General features: G+C 45.1%; 1 protein-coding gene across 1 annotated transcript; it reads right to left on the reverse strand.

Annotated features, from left to right (window-relative positions):
• Nucleotides 1–295: 295 nt before the first annotated feature.
• LOC143683825 (glutathione S-transferase theta-1-like) lies at nt 296–24,857 on the reverse strand. The gene is made up of 5 exons (XM_077160209.1): nt 24,633–24,857; nt 23,576–23,663; nt 13,732–13,882; nt 1,949–2,125; nt 296–1,672 (listed from the first exon to the last, which is right to left on the reverse strand). Exons 1-5 carry the CDS (start codon nt 24,742–24,744, stop codon nt 1,481–1,483), a joined length of 720 nt encoding a protein of 239 aa, XP_077016324.1. The 5' UTR covers nt 24,745–24,857; the 3' UTR covers nt 296–1,480.
• Nucleotides 24,858–25,610: the final 753 nt, after the last annotated feature.

Below are 25,610 nucleotides of genomic sequence, written 5' to 3' on the forward strand. Positions count from 1 at the left end.
TTACAACGTGGATCTCTCTTCCTGTTCTTAGTGCTGCAAAGTCGTTTAGATTGTCAATTAAAATATGGAATTGAGTGTATATGGAAAAATTCAATCACATATAAAATTGTATGTAACTGCATATAAAATGAGCCTGCTTAGGAAAGCAGGTGGGCAGAGAGCTCTGCCTCTGTTCATGCTCCTGCCCCTTAACAGCTTTCTTATTAGATGACTCAGATGTAAGAGCCAGGAAAATTGTGACAATCTTGAAAGGAGACAGAGGTGTAACCGGTGCCTGGCTGGCAATGGTGCCAGCTGAGCCCCGATCTGGGTTCATTAGTCCCCAAACTAAAAGAATTTAGAGACGAGAGTTCCAGTAGGAATAAGTCGTAAAGTTTAATAAAAAGGAGAGAAACTACACGATAGAGAGGTTAATGCCAACTACCCAAGGGAGGTTCCACCCACGGAATGGAGTGTGTTGGCTTGTTTTGGGGGAAGATTTTACTGGTAGCAGGTTTCCACACTGCTCTTTTGAAGACTAAGTGTCTTTTTTTGTTTTAGGAGGAGATAGCTAGCAGGAATTCCTGGTTTGTGGACCCATACTTAAACTTTGTCTTTGGGCAGATGGTTAATCTTTATGTCCCTATCCTTCCTATCATTAACTAAGATTTTGTTTTGGGCCCAGAATTTTATAAGCTTTTATGGTTTGGGGAGGTTTGAGGGCCTTAAGGAAATTTTGTCCCAGGGAGTTTGCACCTCTGTATGAGTTCCTTTGGAGCTAAATTAGAAACCAGGGACTTGCAGTTGTCCTATTTTATCCTGCTTCAGAAGGACCTGGAGTGTGGGGTGTGGAGTCGGTGGCTGGGATTAAAAATAGGCGTGGGAAATCAAGGCTGCCATGCAGCACCTAGACAGCCAGGAAACAGGAGGAGACCTCTAAGACCTAAACTTCACCTGATCCGTCCATGGGTGCTGCCTGGGGGCCAAGGAGCCCAGAGGCGTGACCACATGGGGCAAGGGGCTGGGGAAATCGGGAAGTCTCCCTGGAAGAATAAGGTCCCAGATGCATCAGGTAGGAAGGTGAGGGAACAGCCTGTGCAAAGGTCTGGAGGCCAAGCAGGCACTGGGAGAGGATTTGAAAAGGCTGGGAAGCTGCCCCGGGGGGAGCAGGCCCAGAAAGCAAAGTTCAGAGCCTTGTACCTTAACCTCAGGGCTAAGAGGAACCTGGAAAGTTTCGAACAGGAAGAGAGACAGAGTCAAAATCGTATATACTAAAGCTTTTTCTAGAAGTCACTGGAAGCCGGAGTGTAAGGGGCAAGGGTGGAGTTGGGAGACAAATGAAGGAACAAAAGATAGGGTTTACGCCGGGAACTGGAAAGGAGAGAGGGCACAGGGGCTGGTTTGCTCACAGCCAAGGGGAGAGGCAGCTCCACCTTTTCATACTGGCCGCTTCGATTGAGGCATCCTGTTTGCAGCTCTGCAAGCCTGGCCCACCTGTTCACTACAACAAAACCTGCTTCCAGGGCCTCAGCCTCTCTTTTGTGTCAGCATCCGCAGGAGGCAAGTCCTTGACCTTTGCAATGGTATTATGGGCCTCCTGGAACAGATCCTTCCCCATGGTGGCCACCACTCGCTCCCGCCACGCAGCCAGCTTGGGTCGGCATTCGAAGACGTGGCAGCCGGCGCTGACAGGCTTCAGAGAGAAGGAGCGGGGCAGAAGGGATGGGCACAGCCAAGCCCAAGGCCGCATGACCCCTCCTCTGTTACACGTGTGATATCCTCCCAAAGAACACTGACAGTGGAGTTCTTCAACATCCCCCGGGGTGGGGTGGTAAAGCCCCATTTTACAGTTGAGGACACTTGAGGCTCAGAGAGGGCGAATGACTTTCCCGAGATGGCCCAGCCAGAAGCGGCTAGAAGAACCGGGCCATCGGCTCCTGCCCAGGGCCACCTACCCCACACTACGTACATGCATCAGCTCCGTGATGGCCACCAAGTCTGCCACCAATACATGGGGCCTGGTGAGGAAGTTCTGGTCCTGCAGGAACTTGTCCTCTAGCAGCTGCAGGTAGCTGTCCAGCTCGGCCAGCATGGCTCCCAACGTCTCAGGGGGCACCCACTTGCCCCAAAACACGGGAAACATCACCTTTTGAGCCAGAAGATGGAGAAAAGGGTCAGGGGTCTGCCCAAAGGCCAGCCCGGTTCCAGCCCTCCTCCTAATCCATCACCCAGCTTGGGGTTTCTCTTTGCCCCTTTCCACTATGAGCTCCGGCACCTTCATCTCCGATTCAGACATCGTGACAACCTTGACCTTCTCTGGGGGTTCTCAGCCAGAGGGAGCTCCCAGCAACCCCAATGTGTCCATATCCTCTTCCTGCATAGAACCTTCCATGACTCCCCACTGCCCTCATGACAAAGGCTTCCATGCAAGGCCTTCCCCAGGGTGGTAGCCAAATTCTCCCTCCTCCTCACATCAAATTTGAATGTCCAGGTGAATCCCCCTGGGTTCTGATTAAAATGAGGGTTCCCAATCAGGAATCCTGGGGTGGGGCCTGTGACTCTGCATTTCCCACAAGCTCCCAGGTGCTATCCATGTTGCTGGATGGCAAACCTTGCTTAGAGAAAGACAAGTCTATACTGACTCCATTCACTCCATTGTACCCCCAAGTGCAGCAGCCTTGCTCCAGTTCCAGATTGAGGCTCAAGGGTGACACCCACTCTTAATATTTTGAAAAACTACGTATTGTTTAAAGTCCCTCCAAAGCCCTGTAACAGGATGTAAGTGTGCCTGTTTCACACCTGCCCACACACCCAGGGAACCCACTATTTGCAGGTTGCACACGCTCAATAAATATGAACTCGGAGAACACTTTGCAAAAACATCTGAACGTCTGACAGGTAGAAATGACAGGTGGATTCTGTTCTAGCATGAATTGACCTGATGACAACTGAAGGTAAACATGTTTCCATCAGTGACAGGCAAGTTCGTGTGTCAACGTGGCCAGGTGATGGTGCCCAGTTGTCTGGTCGGGCAAGCGCTGGCATGTCTGTTGCTGTGAGAACATCTCATGGACTTAAATCATGACCATGCTGGCTGCATCCACAACTGATTGCATTTGCAGTCAGCGAAGGGGAGTGTCTCCTGCAATGTGTGATGCTTAATCTAATCACAGAAGGCTTTTAAGGAGGATTCAGAAGAGACAGTCATTTTACCTGCTTCAGCCAGCCAGCCTCTCCTGAAAGTTCATTGAGGAACTTCATTGGTGCTGCCAGCTCATGGTATGCCCTACAGACCTTGGACTCTACATCCCCATGGTGCATGAGACACATTTATAAGTTTTATATTTACAGATACCACCTGCTGATTCTGTTTCTCTAGAGAACCCTAGCTAATACAGCTTGGTACCAGGAGTGGTTCTTAAGAAACAGAATCTTAAAAATGGGTTTTTACAATTGGTTTTCCACTCTAACTTGCTCAGAGCCACTAATGACTGTTTCCCATAATCATGATGGCACCGCCAATCCATGGGGTGAGCTGGCAAAAGAGATAACCAAAATATCATCATTATATTCTGCTAATTCTACACTTACACGAGGCAAGCCTCTGGGTGATAATGTTTTGACACCTTTTACATAGTTTTGTGGAAATAGGAGGTATAGAGATGTTAGCTGGTTGCTGTTAGATGCACTGCATACATTGATGAAAGGGATGAGCTGAAGGCTTCAAATGAGAAGCTTACATGCCGTATGACAGATATCAATGCTTCTATGAGTGCCCTGAAGGAAAATCTTATTTCCTGTAGCTGCAGACTTGAGATTTCCAAAAATCAGATTCAGAATCTTATTGTTAGAGTAGCAGCATTACAACATAAACTGAAATCTCAACCTTGCTTGGTGTCTGCTATTAAAGTGAGGGCATTAATTGGAAAGGAGTGGGATCCTGAAAAATGGGATGATGAATATGGAATATGAATGAATGTGAATGATGAATATGATGAATATGATGGAGAGGTTGAAACCTTGGGTCATGCTGAGTCTTCTCTAGATAACCCTGTAATAACCTGCCCTGAGGACATAGCTGTCCCACCTCCAGCCTGCCCTGAGATGTTGGCCGCCGAACCTCCACCTAAACGGATTAGCCCTAGAGTGATTAATCCTCTTTCTCCAGATGAAACTGCAAATGAATGCCCTAAAGCAAATGGCTTGGAAGATACTTCTAATTCTTTTCATGACCCACCCCCACCACCCCTCATTTCTTCTAGACCTATAACTAGACTAAAGTCCCAACAGGCCCCTAAAGGTGAGGTACAAAGTATCACACATGAGGAGGTACGTTATACTCCAAAAGAACTGTGTGAGTTTTCCAATTTATATAGACAGAAATCAGGGGAATATGTGTGGCAATGGATTCTAAGGATGTGGGATGATGGTAGGGGGAATATAAGGCTGGATCAGGCTGAATTTATTGACATGGGCTCGCTAAACAGAGATGCCAGAACAGCCCTGGTATAATGTAGATGAGAGGATTCAGAGGCTTAGAGAGATTGGAATGTTAGAGTGGATTTATCATGCAAAGCCTGCTCTTACACCCCAGGAATGTCCAGAGGATGCACCTTTTATCTGAACAGTGAGAAATAAATTTGTGAGACTAGCACCATCATCCCTGAAGAGCTCTGTGGTTGCACTTCTCTGTAGGTCAGATATTACTGTGGAAACTGCTGTCACTGGAATCTGTAAATACAATGGGAATGACCAGATCCTGAGATGGCAGAAGCCAGGTGGCAGCACTTAATCACCAAAGACAGGGTAAACGTGGCTACTATAACAGACAGCAAACTCAAAGCAGAAGTCAAAATAATACAACTCTCAGACTTGTGGTGTTGGCTAGTAAATCATGGGGTACCTAGAAGTACAATATATGGGCAGTATACTAAATTCTTATTTGAGCTGTATAAGCAAAAGAGTTCTAGGTCAAGTGAACAGAAATCTAACTTGAATTACAAAAACAGAGTCACAACCCCTTAATCAATTTCCAGACTTGATACAGTTTACAGACCCAGAGCTCCTTGATGAAGGGGAGGCCAGGTCCCTCTGGGGGAGAATCCTGTTACACTGCCACAAATTTATACTGTTAATCTTCCTCCAAGCCTTCCCCAAGGAGACCAGCGGCCTTTTACCAGGGTAACTGTGCAATGGGGAAAAGGAAATGATCAGATATTTTGGGGATTATTAGACACTGGCTCAGGAATGACATTAATTCCAGGGAACCCCCACATCACTCTGGTCCACCAGTCAGAGTGGGGGCTTATGGAGGCCAGGTGATCAATGGAGGTCCATCTCACAGTGGGTCCAGTGGGCCACTGGACCCATTCTGTAGTTATTTCCCCAGCTCCAGAATGTATAATTGGAATAGACATACTGAGCAACTGGCAGAATCCCTACGTTGGCTCTCTAACTCATGCAGTGAGGGCTATTATGCTGGGAAAGGCCAAGTGGAAGCCACTAGAACTGCCCTACCTAGCAAAATAGTAAATCAGAAGCAATACTGGATTCCTGGAGGGATTGCAGAGATTACTGCCACTCTTAAGGACTTGAAGGATGCAGGGGTGGTGATTCCCACCACATCCCCATTCAACTCTCCTATTTGGCCTGTGCAGAAAACAGATGGTCTTAGAAGATGACAGTGGATTATTGTAAGCTCAACCAGGTGGTGACTCCAATTGCAGCTGCTGTTCCGGATGTGATATCATTGCTTGAGCAAATCAACACATCACATACCTTGTATGCAGCTATTGATCTGGCAAATGTTTTTTTCTCAATAGTTGTTAGTAAGGACCACCAGAAACAGTTTGCTTTGAGCTGGCAAGGTCAGCAATATACTTTCACTGTCCTACCTCAGGGGTATATCAACTCTCCAGCCCTATGTCATAATCTTGTTCGCAGAGACCTTGATCGTTTCTGCCTCCCACAAGACATCACACTGGTCCATTATATTGATGATATCATGTTGATTGGACCTAGTGAGCAAGAAGTAGCAACTACTCTAGACTTATTGGTAAGGCATTTGTGTGTCAGAGGATGGGGGATTAATCCAACAAAAATGCAGGGGACTTCCACCTCAGTGAAATTTCTAGGTGTCCAGCAGTGTGGGGCATGTTGAGATATCCCTTCTAAGGTGAAGGATAAGTTGCTGCATCTGGCCCCTCCTATGATCAAAAAAGAGGCACAATGCCTAGTTGGTCTCTTTGGATTTGGGCAACAACATATTATCCTTATTTGGGTGTGCTACTCCGGCTCATTTATCAAGTGACCAGAAAAGTTGCTAATTTTGAGTGGGGACTTGAACAAGAGGAGGCTCTGTGACAGGTCCAGGCTGCTGTACAAGTGGCTCTGCCACTTGGACCATATGATCCAGTAGATCCAATGGTGCTGGAAGTGTCAGTGGCAAATAGAGAAGCTGTCTGGAGCCTCTGGCAGGCCCCTATAGGAGAATCACAATGCAGACCCTTAAGATTTTGGAGAAAAGCCTTACCATCTGCTGCAGATAACTACTCTCCTTTTGAGAAACAGCTTTTGGCCTGCTACTGGGCCTTAGTAGAGACTGAACGCTTAACCATGGGCCACCAAGTTACCATGAGACCTGAGTTGCCTATCATGAGCTGGGTGTTGTCTGACCCACCAAACCATAAAGTTGGGCATGCACAGCAGCACTCCATCATAAAATGGGAATGGTATATACTAGATAGGGCCAGAGCAGGGCCTGAAGGCACAAGTAAGTTACATGAGGAAGTGGCCCAAATGCCCATGGTCTCCACTCCTGCCACATTGCCTTCTCTTTCCCAGACCAGAGCTATGGCCTCTTGGGGAGCTCTTTACAGTGAGTTGACTGAGGAAGAGAACTTGGGCCTGGTTTATAGATGGTTCTGCATGATATGAAGGTTCCACCCAAAAGTGGACAACTGTAGCACTCCAACCCCTTTCTGGGGTGTCCTTGAAGGACAGTGGTGAGGGGAAATCCTCCCAGTGGGCAGAACTTTGAGCAGTGCACCTGGTTGTTCATTTTGCTTGGAAGGAGAACTGACCAGAGGTACATTTGTATACTGACTCATGGGCTGTTGCTAATGGTTTGGCTGGATGGCCAGGGACTTGGAAAGACCATGGTTGGAAAATTGGTGACAAAGAGGTCTGGGGAAGAAGTATGTGGATAGACCTTTCTGAGTGGGCTAAAAACATGAAGATAGTTGTGTCCCATGTGAATGCACACCAGAGGGTGACTTCAGCAGAGGAAGGTTTTAATAATCAAGTGGATAAGATGACCCGTTCTGTGGATACCAGTCAGCCTCTTTCCCCAGCAACTCCTGTTATTGCCCAATGGGCTCATGAACAAAGTGGTCATGGTGGTAGGGATGGAGGTTATGCATGGGCTCAGCAACATGGACTTCCACTCACCAAGGCTGACCTGGCTACAGCCACTGCTGAGTGCCCAATCTGCCAGCAGCAGAGACCCACACTCAACCCCCAATACAGCACCACTCCCTGAGGTGACCAGCCAGCTACATGGTGGCAGGTTGATTACATTGGACCACTCCCTTCATGGAAGGGGCAGTGATTTGTTCTAACTGGAATAGACACATGTTCTGGATATGGGTTTACTTTCCCTGCACACAATGCTTCTGCCAAAACTACCATCCATGGGCTTACGGAATGCCTTATCCTTCGACATGGTATTCCACATAGCATTGCTTCTGATCAAGGAACCCACTTCACAGCAAATGAATTGCAGGAATGGGCACATGCTCATGGAATCTTCTGGTCTTACCATGTTCCCCAACATTCAGAAGCAGCTGGATTGACAGAACGGTGGAATGGCCTTTTGAAAACTCAATTACAGTGCCAACTAGGTGGCAATACCTTGAAGGGCTGGGGTAATGTTCTCCAGGAAGCAGTATATGCTCTGAATCAGCATCTGCTGTATGATGCTGTTTCTCCCATAGCCAGGATCTATGGGTCCAGGAATCAAGGGGTGGAAATGGGAGTGGCACCACTCACTATTACTGTAGTGATCCACTAGGAAAATTTTGCTTCCTGTCCCTGCAACTTTGAGCTCTGCTGGTCTACAGGTTTTAGTTCCACAAGGGGGAGTGCTTCCACCAGGAGAAACAACAATGATTCCACTGAACTAGAATCTAAGACTGCCACTTGGTCACTTTGGGCTACTCATGCCCCTGGATTAACAAACCAAGAAGGGGATTATGTTACTGGTTGGGATGATCGACCCTGACTATCAGGGGAAATAGGACTGCAACTACACAATGGAAGTAAAGAAGAGTTTTCCTGGAATACAGGAGATCCCTTACGGCGTCTCTTAGTACTACCACACCCTGTGATTAAAATCAATGGAAAACTGCAAAACCCAATCCAGGCAGGACTACCAATGGTTCTGAAACATCAGGAATGAGGATTTGGGCCACCCCACCAAGCTAAGAAGCATGGCCAGCTGAAGTGCTTGCTGAGGGTAAAGGGAACATGCAATGGGTAGTGAAAGAACATAGTGATAAATATGAACTTCGACCACATGATCAGCTACAGAAACAAGGACTGTCATGGTATGAAGATTTCTTCCTGGCCTTGTATTTAGTATCTATGTATTTATACATAAATCAAATGTCTTTGGGCTTCCCTCATTTTATCCCCTTTATCATATGACATAAGCTGTTTTGTTCATGTTATAGTATTTAAATTGTAAGACATCAAGTTTAAGAGTGAATATTACCCCCCAATGTCATGGTCAGTTTCATGTGTCAACTTGGCCAGGTGGTGGTACCTGTTTGTCTGGTTGGGCAAGCGCTGGCCTGTCTGTTGCAATGAGGACATTTCATAGGATTAGATCATGATCACGTCAGCTGCATCCACAGCTGATTCCATTTGTAATCAGCCAAGGGGAGTGTCTTCTGCAGTGAGTGATGCTTAATCTAATCGCTTGTGCTGGTTTGAAAGGATGTACACCCCCTAGAAAAGCCATGTTTTAATCAAAACCCAATTTCATAAAGGCAGAATAATCCCTATTCAATACTGTATGTTTGAAACTGTAATCAGATCATCTCCCTGGAGATGTGATTTAAGCAAGAGTGGTTGTTAAGCTGGATTAGGTGATGATACGTCTCCACCCATTTGAGTGCATCTTGATTAGTTTCTGAAGTCCAATAAAAGAGGAAACATTTTGGAGAATGAAGGAGACTCAGAGAGAGCAGAGCAGAACAACATAGCCACGAGAAGCAGAGTCCACCAGCCAGCGACCTTTGGAGATGAAGAAGGAAAATGTCTCCCAGGGAGCTTCATGAAACAGGAAGCCAGGAGAAGAAGCTAGCAGATGATGTCATGTTTGCCATGTGCCCTTCCAGCCGAGAGAGAAATTGTGACTATGTTCACCATGTGCCTTCTCACTAGAGAGAAACCCTGAAATTCATCAGCCTTCTTGAACCAAGGTATCTTCCCTGGATGCCTTAATTGGACAGTTCTATAGACTTGTTCTAATTGGGACATTTTCTTGGCCTTAGAACTGTAAACATGCAACTTATTAAATTCCCCCTTTTATAAGCCATTCCATTTCTGCCATATTGCATTCCGGCAGCTAGCAGACTAGAACAGATTTTGGTACTGGAGAGTGGGGTGCTGCTGCGGTTTGCAAATACCAAACATGTTGGAACGGCTTTTTAAATGGATAAGGGGAAGATTTTGGAGGAGTTTTGAGGAGCTTGATAGAGAAGGCCTAGAATGCTTTGAAGAGACTATTGGTAGAAGTGTGGATTCTAAAGCTACCCATGATGAAGTTCTAGACAGAAATGAGGCTTGTGTCATTACAGACTGGAAGGAAGGTGATCCTTGTTTTAAAATGGCAGATAATCTGGCAAAATTGACTAGTGGCTTTAAGCTGGAAGGCAGATTTTAAAAGCCATGAACTTGGATATTTTTCAGAAGAGACCTCCAAATTAAATGTCGAAAGTGCAATTTAAGTGCCTGGCTTTTCCTCACAGCTTATAGTGAAATGTGACATGAAAGAGATAAGCTGAAAACTGAACTCTTGAGAACCAAGAAACCAGAAACTGATGTCCTGGAAAATTCTGGGACTCCAGAAAGGGAGACCGCAGAGAATAGTGCCCTGTGTGAGGATTTAACCAAACATGGAACCAGTCAACCATTTCAGAGAAAGCCAGGATTGGATATGGAGTTATCCAGGAAGGATTTGTGGAAACTCCTTAAGTCTGATGGGCATGATCCAAGGCTACTGCATAGAAAGCCAATGAGAGTGCTGTGGGACCTGTATAAACAGAGCCGCTGCCAGGCTGGACTGGGGGGGGGGGGGGTTCAGAGAAGGGACACAATGGAGGAAAAATAACTTCAGCAGCAAAGCCATGGAGGCTGAGGTCTGAAGTCAAGAAGCCTTGGGCCAGGAGAGCTGACCCACCCAAACCCGTGGAGACGGTGAGTTTGCCCTAAAGGCAGAAGATGGGCCTTCCACCTCCTTGCAGTGGACGAGTCATGCTGCCTCAGGCCTTGGAGAGGGTGAAGCCCATTCCTTGGGGTTTGGGGAGAGCCTGGCTGCCACCACATGGATGGGTTGAGCGCATGACCTGGAGATGGTGGAGAGCCCAGGTGCAGCCCTGATGCTTGGAGAGGGTGGAGCTGAGAAGAAGGTGGTCTCCCCAATGTCCCCCAAGGTTGCGTTCAGAGAGAGGCAGGCCTCTGAGTAGGCCCTTGGAAAGGGTGGGGCTGCTGCTTTCAGAAGCCCTGAAGATAAATGACTCTCAGACTTTGAAATCTAATGGGCTTTGCCCTGCAGGTTTTCGAAACTATACGGGTCCAGTGACCCCTGTGTTCCTTCCTCCCTATGGACACGTGTGTATGTATCCCATGACTGTTCCTCTGTATGTGGGCAGCAAATAACTTGCTATGCATTCTCAAAGGTCCAGAGACAAAGGAGAATTTTGCCTAAGGACAGACCATGCTTGTAATTAACCTTGAGATTTTGTACTGGTTTTAACCTTGTGTTGTATTTGTAATGTTACTGAAATGGTTTGAGGTTCTCTGATATTGTTATGGAATGAATGTATTTCATATATGGGGAAAGCATGTCTTTTTTAAGGGTCCAGAGGGTGGAATGTGCTAGTTTGAAAGTATTTTGAAAGGATGTATATACCCTAGAAAAGCCATGTTTTAATCAAAATCCATTTCATAAAGGCAGAATAATCCCTACTCAATACTGTATGTTTGAAACTGTAATCAGATCATCTCCCTGGAGATGTGATTTAAGCAAGAGTGACTGTTAAGCTGGATTAGGTGATGACATGTCTCCATGTATTTCGGTGGGTCTGGATTAGTTTCTGAAGTCCTATAAAAGAGGGAACATTTTGGAGAATGAAGGAGGTTCAGAGAGAGCAGAGTGACATAGCCACAAGAAGCAGAGAGTCGACCAGCCAGCGACCTTTGGAGATGAAGAAGGAAAATGCCTCCCAGGGAGTTTCATGAAACAGGATGCCAGGAGAAGAAGCTAGCAGATGATGCCATGTTCGCCATGTGCCTTTCCAGATGAGAGAGAAACTGTGACTGTGTTCGCCTTCATCAGCTTTCTTGAACCAAGGTATCTTTCCCTGGATGCCTTTGATTGGACATTTCTATAGACTTGTTCTAATTGGGACATTTTCTTGGCCTTAGAACTATAAACTTGCAACTTATTAAATTCCTCCTTTTATAAGCCATTCCATTTCGGGTATATTGCATTCCAGCAGCTGCTAGCAAACTAGAACATCACTGGAAGCCTTTTAAGGAGGATTCAGAAGAGACAGCCTCCTCTTCCTGCTTTGGCTGGTAAGCCTCTCCTGTGGAGTTCATCCAGACACTCTATCGGAATTGTTGGCTTCACAGCCTGCCCTGTGGATTTTGGATTCTACATTCCCATGGGCATGTGAGACACTTTTATAAATTTTATATTTGCGAATCTTCCCTGTTGATTCTGTTTCTCTAGAGAACTCAAACTAATACACCCAAGGGCTTGTACCTTATTCTGGATAGTTTGATAGATTTAATGTGTTTCTAGTTGTACGCAGGACACTTGAATATTGTTAGGCAAGGAAAAAAATGCGTCTGTTCTTGTTTTCTATTTAGAGATTAAATATGGTTTAAGGTGATATGTATAGCTGCCAAGTTAACAAGGGGTGGACTGTGATGGTCTGGTTCATGTCTCAACTTGGCCAGGTGGTGGTACATGGCTGTCTGGTTGGGCCAGTGCTGGCCTGTCTGTTGCTATCAGGACATTTCATGGACTTGAATCATGACCACACTGGCTGCATCCACAGCTGATTGCATTTGTAGTCAGCTAAGGGGAGGGTCTTCTGCAATGAGTGATGCTTAATCTAATCATGGAAGGCTTTTAAGAAGGATTCAGAAGAGACAATCACACTACTTGCTTCAGCCAGCCAGCCTCTCCTGAGAGTTCACTGAGGACCTGCATTGGAACTGCCAGCTCATGGCCTGCCCTACAGACCTTGGACTCTGTATTAGTTAGGGTTCTCTAGAGAAACAGAATCAACAGGGAACACTTGCAAATATAAAATTTATAAAAGTGTCTCACGTGACCGTGGGAATGCAGAGTCCAAAATCCGCAGGGCAGGCTGTAAAACCGAGGATTCTGAAGGAGGGTCTGGAACTCCACCAGCTGAGACAGGAATAGAGCCTGTGTCTTCTGAATCCTCCTTAAAAGGCTTCCAGTGATTAGATTGAGCATCACTTATTGCAGAAGACACTTCCCTTGGCTGACTACAAATGGAATCAGCTGTGGATGCAGCTGACATGATTATGATTTGATTCTATGAAATGTCCTCATCGCAACAGACAGGCCAGCACTTGCACAATCAGACAGACAGGTACCACCACTTGGCCAAGTTGACACATGTCCCTGACCATGACAGACTCTTACATTCCCACGGTTACGTGAGATACTTTTATAAATTTTATATTATAAATAAAAAGTACCTGCTGATTCTGTTTCTCTAGAGAACAGTAGCTAATACACCATCTATTTATTGAACATTTCCCTCTGTTCTTCAATTAAATCCTTGCTGGTTTGTAGAGCCCATTTTCTCCTATGGCTTTGTCTGATGGGTTTCTGGGAGCATCTTACATATTAAGAAAGTTACTTCTTTCTAATGTATCTTCATCCAGACCTTTCCCAGGTTTTTCACTTGTTTTCAGTTTGATCCTTTTTTCCCTTACACAAAATGCCATTGTATATGTAAAAGCTAATATTCTTTCCTTGATTGGGTTATTGGTTTGAGAAAGCCCTTCCATAGCCAGAAATCAGAAAGACCTTTATTGAAATGCCTCCTCATTTCTTCCCAGTTTGTTTTTTTTCCTTCTTTTTTTTCACTTGACACCTCTCCATCTGGAAACTAGGTATGAAGTAAAGTGAGAATTTTATTTTCCTTCTCCCCAAAAAGGCAATGTTCCCTGGCAGTGTGCCAAAGGGCTTAGGACTAGATGCCACAGCTTAGGAAGCCAGGCACTGTGAAGGCGTCGATCCCTGGATCTGTGCCTCAGTTTCCCCTCTGGGAAATGAGTGGCTTGGACTAGGCAATGTCTGGCATTTAAGAGCTAAGGTCTCCTGTCTGATGGAATTCTTAAAATAAAAAGCGCAGTCCCTTAAGCATCCTGGCAGGTCCCCTACCCCCCCCACACACACCCCCGCTTTGGGCTCACCTTCTGCCATAGGGCACGTGAGCAGCTTCTCCGCAGCATCATGTGCTGCCAGGCCAGGTACTCGTCCACGCGGGTGCGGGCATGCAGGTCCTGGGGGTACCAGTGGTCAGGGGCCTTGTACTTGCGGCACAGATACAGCAGGATGGCGACACTGGGGAGACATAGCAGGGACAGGGCATGCCAGGGGGTGGGAGAAGGACCTGCCCTTTGCGTGTCTTTTCCCCACAGCTCGTCAGGGGCATTCTCAGACACGTTGGGTGACAGCTTAGAGTCAGACAGATCTATCGTGGGTGGCTTCACCATCTAACGAAGAATTCCAAGTGAAAATCAAAATGTCACGGGCAGGGTGGGACAAAGTGGCTCAGCAGGCAGAGTTCTCACCTGCCATGCTGGAGATCCAGGTTTGATTCCCCGTGCCTGCCCATGCAAAAAATAAAAAATAAAAAAATCACAAAAGTCACGGGAAAACAAGATGGCACAGTAGGGAGCTTCAGGTGTGGCCCCTCCACCGAAGCAAGCGTTGAAACAAGAAAGAGTGATTGTATACAAATACTCTGGTGAATAGTCACAAAAGGCCACAGTTTCTAACACTTTAAACCAAAAGCACGAGCAACAAAAGAAAAAAAATACATAAATGGGACTTCATCAAAATTTAAATCTTTCGTGCATCAAAGGAATGTGTCATTAAAGTGAAAAAACAACCCAAGAGAATGGGAGAAAATATTTGGAAACCGCATATCTCATAAAGGTTTAATATTCAGAATATATAAAGAAATCCTATAACTCAACAACAAGAATGCAACCACACAGTTTTTAAATGGGCAAAAGACTTGAATAGGCATTTCTCCAAAGAAGATACATGAATGGCCAAAAAGCACATGAAATAGAGCTACACATCATTAGCCATCAGGGAAACGCAAATCAAAACCACAATGTGGTACCATTGCACATCCACTAGAATGGCTACTGTTGAAAAAATGGGAAAATACAAGTGTTAGAGAGGATGTGGAGAAACAGGAACACTCATTCATGGCTGGTGGGAATGTAAACTGGTGCAGCTGCTGTGGAGGACAGCTGGGTGGTTCTTAAGAAAGTTAAACATAGAATAATCACATGACCCAGCAACCCCTCTTGTAGGTATATATCAGAAGAATTGAAAGCAGGGACTCGAACAGGTACTTGTACTCTAATGTCCATAGCAACATTATTATTTTTTTATATCTGCTTTAGTTTTTAATTCAAATGTGTCATGTGTTGAAACGCATTCAAAATTCAAAAGATGCAAAAGAGTTTACACTGAAACTTCCCCCATCCCCTTCCCTCTAGGCAAGCAATAACATCAGTTTAGGGTGTGCATTTCCATAAGTATTTTATGCATATGCAAGTAAATTCCTCTAGCTCGCTCACTCTCTCAGGCACATACATACACACATTACTTCTGTACCTTGCTTTTTCATACAATAAAATACCTTGAAGGTTACTCTGTCTCAGTGACATGATGTTTCCTTATTCATTTTTTTTTAATATTTTTATTGAGAAATCTTCACACATATATATTCCATACATGGTGTACAATCAGTGGTTCACAATATCATCACCAGGATCCTTTTTTAGAACATTTGCATCACTCCAGAAAAAGAAATAAAACAAAAGAAGAAAAAACTCATACATACCATATACCTTACCTCTCCCTCTCATTGGCCACTGGTACTTCCATCTACCCAATTTATTTTACCCATTGTCCCCCCTATTATTTATTTTTCATCATTTTTTTTTTACTCATCTGTACATACCCCAGATAAAAGGAGCATCAGACACAAGGTTTTCACAATCACACAGTCACACTGTGAAAGCTATATCATTATATAATCATCTTCAGGAATCAAGGCTACTGGAACACAGCTCGGCAGTTTCAGGTACTTCCCTCCAGCCTCTCCAATACACCATAACCTATAAAGGGATATCTATGTAATGCATAAGAATAACCTCCAGGATAACCTCTCGACTCTGGAATCTCTCAGTCATTGACACTTTATTTTGTCTCATTTCTCTCCTCCCCCTTTTGGTTAAGAAGGCTTTCTCAATCCCTTGATGCCAGGTCCTGGCCTATCCTGGGTTTCTGTCCCATGTCACAGCAACATTATTAACAATTGACAAAAGATTGAAACAGCCCAAGTGTCCATCAGTGGGTGAATGGAGAGACCAATGTGGTCCACCTATACAACGGAATATTACACAGAAAGTGAAAAGGAATGAATTTCTGATGCATGCAACAACATGAAGGAACCCTGAAGACATCATGTTGAGTGAAATAAGCTAGACACAAAAGGACAAATATTGTAGGATCTCACTGATATGAAATAATTAAAATAAGCAGATATGTACACTCAAAACTAGGATTTAAGTGATCAGTGGTCGGGGTAGCATCAGGGAATGGGATTTGATCCTTAATTGGCTCAGAACTTCTGTTTGGGGTGATGGAAAGGTTTTAGTGATGGAGGATGGCAGTGGTAGCACTACATTCTGAATGAAATTAACACTGAATTGTATACTTGAATGTGGTTAAAAGAGGACATTTTAGATTGTATATATGTCCTTAAAATAAAAATTAAAAAAAAACAAACCTAGGACTGTAGAACAAAATCAGTGAACTCTAATGTAAATTATGGACTATAGTTAATAGTAGAGTTATAATAATATTCTTTCATCAATTGTGGAACTATAACAACTATGAGAAAACACCAATAATAGGGAGAATATATGGGAACTCTATTTTCTGGATTATTTTTCAGTACACCTACTATTTCTCCAATAAACAAAAAATGATATGTGGCAGTTAGGTTCAGGTGCCAATTTGGACAAGTGAAGGTGCCTAGTTCTGTTGCTGTGGACATGAGCCAATGGTATGTGAACCTCATCTGTTGTCAATTACATCTGCAGTCACCTAGGAGGTGTGCCTGCTGTAATGAATCATGTTTGATTTAACTGGCTGGTGCTTAAATGAGAGAGCACAAAGTAGCACAGCCCAAGCAGCTCAGCATACCTCATCTCAGCACTCGCAGCTCAACCCAGGCCTTTGGAGATGCAGAAAGAAGTCACCCCTGGGAAAGTTGTTGGAACCCAGAGGGCTGGAGAGAAGACCAGCAGAGATCGCCCTGTGCCTTCCCACGTAAGAAAGAACCTCAGTTGAAAGTTAGCTGTCTTTCCTCTGAAGAACCAATGAAATAAATCCCCTTTCATTAAAAGCCAGTCCATCTCTGGTGTGTTCCATTCCAGCAGCTACCAAACTAGAACACTATATTTAAAAAAAAAAAAGATTTCTCATCTGAAATCATGGAGTCCAAAAGACAGCAGGTGGCATATTTAAAGTCTTGAAAGGGAAAAAACTGCCAACCGGGCATACAAAATTTAAAGAAAATTGTCTCTCAAAAAATGAAGGAAAAATTAAGATATGTCCACATAATCAAAAGCTGAGGAAATTCATTACCATTAGATCTGGTGCTACCAGACAGGCTAAAGAGAGTAAGGCTGAGGCGAAAGGATAGAAAGTCAATCCATAAGCAGAAATAAAGAACCTGGTAAAAGTAACTCCACAGGTATAACTAAAGCCAGTATTATTGTACTTTTTTTTTACATTCTTTTTTTAAATTAATTTATTTATTAATTTTTTAACAAACTAAAACATTAACATGTGATCATTCCGTTCTACATATATAATCAGTAATTCACAATATCATCACTTAGTTGCATATTCATCATTTCTTAGAACATTTGCATCAATTCAGAAAAAGAAATAAAAAGATAACAAAAAAAGCAATAAAACGAAAACAGAAAAAAAAGATCATACACATCATACCCCTTACCCCTAGCTTTCATTGATTACTAGCATTTCAAACTAAATTTATTTTAACATTTGTTCCCCCTATTTATTTTTATTCCATATGTTCTACTCGTCTGTTGACAAGGTAGACAAAGGGAGCATCAGACACAAGGCTTTCACAATCACACAGTCCCATATTATTGTACTTTTGCTTTGCAATTTCTCTTTTGTCATATGATTTAAAAGGCAAATGTATGAAGCAGTCATAAATCTATGTCAATGGGGCACAATGTATAAAGGTGTAATATGTGATAATGACAATATAAAGGGGAGGGGTGGAATTATAGGAACAGCATGTGTGTATGCAATTGACACTTGTTTGCTAGCATTTATAGTAGGTCCTTATAAGTTTATGATGTTAATTGCAATCCCCAGGGTGACCGCTAAGAAAATAAAAATAAATTAACAGAAAAACAAAGATGAATGGTATTGAATTGGTACCCTACAAAAAATTCAACCGAACAGAACATTTTTAAAAGAGTAATGGAGGAGTTGAAGAAAAAAGAATATATATATGAGACACAGAAAACAAAATAGATACTTGGCAGAAATCAACCCTGTACTGATCAGTACTGCTTTGAATGTAAACAGAATAGACTCTCCAAGTAAAAGAGAGAGCTCAAGTGCCTATACTAATAGCAGACATAATAGGCTTAATAAAAAACTTTTGTAAGAGGTGAGGGCATTATTATATATCGATAAAAGTATCGATCTAGGGTGGGCCACGGTGGCTCAGCAGGCAGAGTTCTCGCCGGCCATGCCAGAAACCCGAGTTCAGTTCCTGGTGCCTGCCTATGCAAACAAAATAAAAAAAGTGTTGATTCATGGAAAAGATAAAACAGTGATAAATATATGTACGTACTTAATAGCAGAGCCCCAAAATACATGAAGCAAACATTGACAGAATTGAAGGAAGAGCTTAGTGGTTCTACAACAATGGTCGGAGATGTCAACATGCTACTTTCAATAATGGATAGAACAGCCATAAAGAAGATCAATGAGGAAATAGACTTGAACAGCACTATAAACCAATGAGACCTAAAAGACATTTATAGAACAGTCCACCTAACAACGACAGAATACACATTATTCTCAAGTGCGCATGGAATAATCTCCAAGATAGAACATATATTAGGCCAAAATACAAATTCTGATAAATTTCAAAAGATTGAATTCATATAAAGTGCTTTTTCTGATCACAATGGAATAAACTAGAAATCAATCAAAGAAGTAAAAGTAGAAAATTCACAAATATGTGGAGATTAAATCACACAGTCAAACAACCCATGGGGTCAAAGAAAAAATGGGTCAAGGGAACTTAGAAAATAATTTGAGATAAATGAAAATGAAAACAAAACATCCCGAAACTTATGGGATGCAACAAAAGCAGTGTTGGGTGGAAACTTAGAGCTGTAAATACGTACATTGAAAAAAAAAACAGATCTGAAATAAATAACTGTACATCTTAAGGGAAAAAAAAGGGCAAGCCCAAAGCAAGCAGAAAGACATAATAAAGATTAGAGTGGAAACAAATGAAAAACAATAGAGAATATCAATGAAGCCAAAAGTTGGCAATTTGAAAAGATCAAGAAAACTGACACATTTTAAGTAGATTTAAACCAACGAAAAAAGACCCACATTACCAAAATTATTAATGACTGTGGGGCACTTACTACTGATTTTACAGAAGAGATTACAAAAGAATAATATAGGCAATTGTACAACAAATTAGATAAACTAGGTGAAATGGACAAAATTTTGTGCTAATATACAAACTACCCAAAACTGACTTAGAAGAAATAGAAAATCTGAATAGTCCTGAACATAACGAGATTGAATCATTAATAGAAAACCTCAAAAAAGCCCACAACCAGAAGGTTCCACTGGTGAATTCAACTAGACATTTAAATAAGAAAACACCAATCCTGCTCAAAAGCTTCCAAAAAAACTGAAGAAGAGGGAATATGTCACAACTCATTCGATGAGGCCAGATCCTTACCAAAGCCAGTAAAAGTTATTGCAAGAAATGAAAATTATAGGTCAATATCCCTTGTGAAAATCCTCAACAATATACTAGCAAACCGAATTCTAGAGTATATTAAGAGATTATACACCATGACCCAGTGTAATTTATTCCCTGTATGCAAGGGTGGTTCACCCATGAAAATCAATCAATGTAATAGAACATATTAATAGAATGAAGGGGAAAAACCAAATGATCATTTCAATTGATGCTGAAAAGGCATTTGAAAAATCCAATACGCTTTCTTGATAAAAACATCCAATAAATCAGGAATAGAAGGGAATTTCTTCAATATGATAAAAGGCACTTGTAAAAACTCATGACTAACATCATACTCAATGGTAAAAGACTGGAATCTTTTCCTCTAAGATCAGGAACTAGACAAGGATGCCCACTTTTGCCACTTCTATTCAATAGAGTACTGGAAGTTCTAGTCAAAGGAATTAGGCAAGAAAAAGGAATATTGGAGAGGAACAAGTAATATTATCTATACTCACAGACATCATGATCTTACATGGAGAAAACCCAAAAGAATCTACCAAAAATACTGCTAGAGCTAGTAAACAAATTCAGCAAAGTTGCAAGATGCAAAACCAACACGCAAAAATCCATTATATTTTTCTACATTAGCAATAAATGCTCCAAAACAGAAATCAAGAAAACAATTCCATTTACAATATCATATGTTTTAGTTCTCTACCTGCTAAAACAAATACCATAGAATGAGTTGTCTCAACAACAGGAATTTATTGGCTCATGGTCTCATAGGCTAGAAGGTTTGCTTTCTCCCAGGGATGGAGCTTCTGACTGGCCAGTAGTCTTTGGACTCCCTTGGCTTATCCGTTATATGGCCATGCACATGGCAGTGTCTTCTTTCTCTTCCAGGTTCTGTTGACTTTCATCTTGCTTCTCTTGTGGCTTCTATTTTCTGTGTCCAATTTCCTTTGCTTGTAAGGATGTCAGCCTTATTGGGTAAGGCCCATTCTTCTGTTTGAGCACCTTAACTGATAACCTCTTCAAAGGTCCTACTAACAAATGTTCAGACCTATAGGGCCAGGAGTTGGGACCTGCACATGCCTTTTGTGGGGAACATGATTCAATCCCCAACACCATCAAAAAGAATAAAATACTGAGTGTGCCAGTTTGAAAGGATGTATGTACCTTAGAAAATCATGTTTTAATCCTAATCCCATTTTGTAAAAGCAATGGTTTCTTCTAATCCCTATTCAGTACCGTATGTTGGAAACTTTAATTAGATTATCTCCACGGAGATGTGACTCACTCAAAAGTGGATGTTAGACTGGATTAGGTGGAGACGTGTCTCCACCCATTCCAGGTGGGTTTTGACTGGTTTTACTGGAATCCTTTAAAGAAGAAGCACTTTGAAAAAGCTAGAGAATGACAAGAGAGAAAGCCACGAGATTCTGAGAGAGCAGCACGACATAGCCATGAGAAGCAGAGAGTCCACAAGCCGGCAACCTTTGGAGATGAAGGAGGAAAACACCTCCCAGGGAGCTTCATGAAACAGGATGCCAGGAGAGAAAGCTAGTAGATGATGCTGTGTTCACCACGTGCCTTTCCAGATGACAGAGAAACCCTGACCATGTTCTCCACGTGCCTTCTCACTTGAGAGGGAAACTCTGAACTTCACTGGCCTTCTTGAACAAAGGTATCTTTCCCTGGATGCCTTAGATTGGACATTTCTATAGACTTGTTTTAACTGTGACATTTTCTCAGCTTTAGAACTGTTAACGAGCAATTTATTAAATTCCCGTTTTTAGAAGCCATTCCATTTCTGGTATATTGCATTCCAGCAGCTAGGAAACTAGAACACTGAGGGATAAATTTAACAAACGAAGTGAAAGACTTAAACACTGCAAACTACAAAACATTGCTGAAAGAAATTAAAGAAGACCTAAATGAATGAAAAAGCCATCCCATGTTCATGGATCAGATAACTTAATATTGTTAAGGTCACAAGACCTAAGGCAACCTGCAGATTCAATGCAATCCCTATCACAATCCCAGAGATTTATTTATTTATTTTTTGCCCAAATAGAAAAATCCATCCTAAAGTTCTTATGGAATTTCAAAGGACCTTGTGATGGTTAGGTTCTGATGTCAACTTGGCCAAATGATTATGCCCAGTTGTCTGGTCAGTTAAGCACTGGCCTGACCATTGCTGCAAGGATACTTCCTGGCTGGTTGATCAACCAGAAGGCTGGTGTATTAAATCATCAGTCAGTTGATTGCATCTGTGGCTGATCACATCTGCAATCAACTAAGGTGTGTCTCCCACCAACAAAATACTCAAATCAGTTGAAGGCTTTTAAGGAAGAAGAGAGACTCTTTCACTGCTTCTTCAGCCAGCGAGCCTCTCCTGTGGAGTTCATCCAGACCCTTCATCGGAGCCACCAGCCTCACAGTCTGCCCTGTGGGTTTTGGACTCTTCCATTCCTGATCGTGTGAGACACCTTTATAAATCTCATATTTACAGATCTCTTCTGTTGGTTCTGTTTCTCTAGAGAACCCTGACTAACAGAGACCCCAAATATCCAAAACAACCTTGAAAAAGGACAGCTTTAGAGGTCTTACACTTCCTGATTTCAAAACTTAGAACAAAGATACAGTCATCAAAACAGTGTAGTACTGGCATGAAGACAGACAGACTGACTGATGGAATCCATCCAAATACACATCTATGATGGGTTGATTTGCTTCCCACCCTGTCCCACCTTCTCTCCACCTGCCCAAAGCCTCCACTCCTACCTGAAGGAATCCAGCCACCCACCTGGAGGTAGCCGTGGCTTCTGTCTTTTCCACCCACCTTCAATCCATCAGCAAACCCTGTGCTTGACCTTCAAGATATGGAGAGAACCAACCACCCCTGCCACCTGCACCAACACTTTGGACCAAAGCACCAGCCTCTCTCACCTGGATTCTTTCTGGTGTGGAGTTTCTCACTGCCCTCCCTGCTTCCACCTAAGCCAGGGATCATCGCTCTCCTCAGCTCAAAACTCTTCAATGGCCTCATCTCACCTACAGTAAAAGCTAAAGTCTTCTCTAGGCCCCATGCTCCCCTCTGGCATCACCTCTGCTCTTTTCTCTGGCTCGCCCCAGCCACGCTGTTCTCGGCTGCTCTGCCTTTACCCCCGGCATTCTCCCATCTCATGGCCTTTGTCCTTGCTGTTCCCTCTACCCAGAACAGTGTTCCGGGTGCCTTGTGCTGTCCATTGCAGGTGTCTTCCGGGATGCTGCCTCCTCCAGGAAGCCTTTCCTGAACACCCCACTCAGGTTGCACCCACCCCATGCTCTGTAAACCCTTGCCTAGTTTATTTTCCCGACAGCACTTATCACAGTGGACACGTTACACATTCATGTCACTTACTGTCAATCTTCCTCCCTTACAGTCTATTCCCCTTCTAGAATGTGGGTTCCAGGCAGGCTTAGAAACACTCACTGCTCTCTCCCCATGGCCAAATGGTGCCTGGCAAGGAGAAAGCCCAGTTACCAACCACTGAAGTTCTCGGGAAGTTCCCTCGACTCTCCAGGAAGCATAAAACTAGTGCTTGGCCCACCGGTATTTGCAGAAGTGGGGGATCTCAAGGGCTCTGTGCGGCAGCTGCTTTGTACTTAGTGCTTCCTTGCTTCCACCAGTACGGCTGGCAGTCGGGAGACCAGGAACCAGGCTGGGCCCTGAGACCTGATGGCAGTCCCTCTCTGGGCCTCAGTTTCTTATCTGTACAATGGGTGGGGGAAGGATGCTAAGACTTTGCAGCCCTTCCCAGCCCTTCTCACTTCAGCCTACTCTCCCTACCCCCCACCCCCATCTCCCCACCCCAGGGCCTGCACACAAGTCACCATCTAAGCTGTTTGAGATGAGCACAGGGACAGCAGAATGGCCACCCATGAGGCCCAGCAGCCACCCGGGGTCCCATTACCTCTCGGCCAAGGTGAAGTCCCCATCCTTCAAGGCTGGCATCTTTCTCAGGGGGTTCACCTGGGCAAAGGCTTCGCTGTGCTGCTGGCCTGTGGGGGATGCCAGGCAGGTGAGTGGGGACAGCCTTCTGTGGTCTCTGTCCACCCCCACCCCAACACCCAGGCACCAAGGCTCAAAGCGCCTGATCAGGCTGCAGCAGCCACCCTGCATCCGGCAGCTCAGCCACTCTCCCTGTCCTGGGCCTGGCCTCTCCTCAAGGGCCCTGCCTCAACCTCCCCAATGGGGTGCTCCTAGGTCGGCCTCGCCTTTGCACACTCCCAGCCCGGGCCGGCACCCTATGAATGTGGGTGGTGTCTGAAGACCCGGTGGGTCTCCCCAGAGCCTGTCCCCCATCTACCCTGGGGCCCCGGGCTCCTATCTTAACGCCAGAGCCCTGCCCTGCTTCATGGATCTTGCTCCCGCTGCGCCTCTCCAGGCCAGCAAGAACAGCAAACATGGCAGCTTAGGGTGTTGGGCTGCTCCTCTGCCTGGCCACCTCAGGGCCCTCCCCCCAAAGGGCCAGCAGCCCCTCCAACCAGGAGGGAAACCCCCATGCCAGAAGCAGGGCAAAGAGAAAGCAAAAGAATAGCAAGGTGGAGGGAGCAGTGGAGGGGTCCCAGACAGGGGTGGGTGGGAGTAAAGAAGAGACATCCCACCCATCCCCGTGGGGCGGGGGGCGGGGGGACACTGTGTGCCTGGGACAAACCTCTGCGCAGGGAGATGCAGGGAGATGCGGAAACCTAAGACATGGGGAATGGTCCAACTAGGAAATGAGGCGGCGGCGCCGTGGTTTTCTCCATCCCCACCTCGAGATGGGGGGGAGTGGAGGTGTTCCTATCCCCCACTGCTTTTTCCCCATCCCCCGCCCACCCCCAGCCTGTGTAGAATGCGCCGTGCTCAAGGCCCTTTAAAACTCCGCAACCGATTACAACGGTTTCCAAATCCCAGAGTCCGTCTCCTCCGGGTTGTGCGTCCGTCCGCCCCTCCACGAGCGGCCTCCGGGGGCCCCAGCCCCCCACCTTTGAGCAGCTCCACAGTGCGCAGCTCGAAGGGGATGCCATTCTTCTTGGCGAAGATGTAGACGGCGCGGCAGGGCTGCGACAGCAGGTCCAGGTAGCGCTCCAGGCCCATGGCAGGTTCCCCGGGAGGAGAGGGCTCGGAGCGGGGTCGGCCGGGGAACCAGACCCAGGACCCGCAGAGCCGGAGGAGCTCGGTGGGGCCCCGGGCCACGCCCCCATGCCAGGCCACGCCCTCGCCCAGCCTCTCCCCGCCCATCGGGTGGTGCGGGAGAACTGTGGGCCAATCAGCGGCGTCCCCGCGGCCCGCCCACCCTCCCCGGGAGTCCCACGTGGCAGGTCTTGTGTTCAGCGTTTGGCCGCCAGGTCACGCCCCTTTCCCCGGGACTTTTCCATTCCCACTGCACGGTGGAAAGTGCTGGGCGCCTGCAGGCCGCCGCAGCCCCCTCTCACACCCAGTTCCTGGGGTCAAATTCATTGCAACCCAGTTAACCCCTCCCCTAGATGGCAGACTCCCCGCGGGGGGCCCCCATCCAGGGCTTCGCAGGGGCACGTGGCACTGGACAGGACTTAGATCTCCCTAAGGCAGCTGTGGGGCTCTGATGCCTGCTGTCCGGAAGAGAGCCTCCTGGGGCACGTCCCTGTCCCCAAACCCGAGATTCAGAGACCCGAGGATTGTTTATTATAAAACTTGAAGATTATTATGTTTTATTTGGTTTGCTAAATTTTTTTAATTAATAAATTTTTAAAAAACTTGAAGATAGCTTTGCCTCCGTGGGGTCCTGGACCCCCGTGTTCCCCCGTTTAAGTAAGACTTACCCACCCCCTCAGGAGTGCTTTCCTGTCCCCGTGCGGTGGTCCTGGCTGGGCTGGGAGGGGGCATGCCCTCCCCCACCCCCACTTCGGTAACCTTCCGTTCCCCACAAGTCATCTTGGGCCCCAATGACTGCCCCCCTTCCTCCTTGGCTGCCCTCCAGTGAA

Source organism: Tamandua tetradactyla, chromosome 5 (assembly GCF_023851605.1).
Source record: "Tamandua tetradactyla isolate mTamTet1 chromosome 5, mTamTet1.pri, whole genome shotgun sequence".
Classification (NCBI taxonomy): domain Eukaryota; kingdom Metazoa; phylum Chordata; class Mammalia; order Pilosa; family Myrmecophagidae; genus Tamandua; species Tamandua tetradactyla.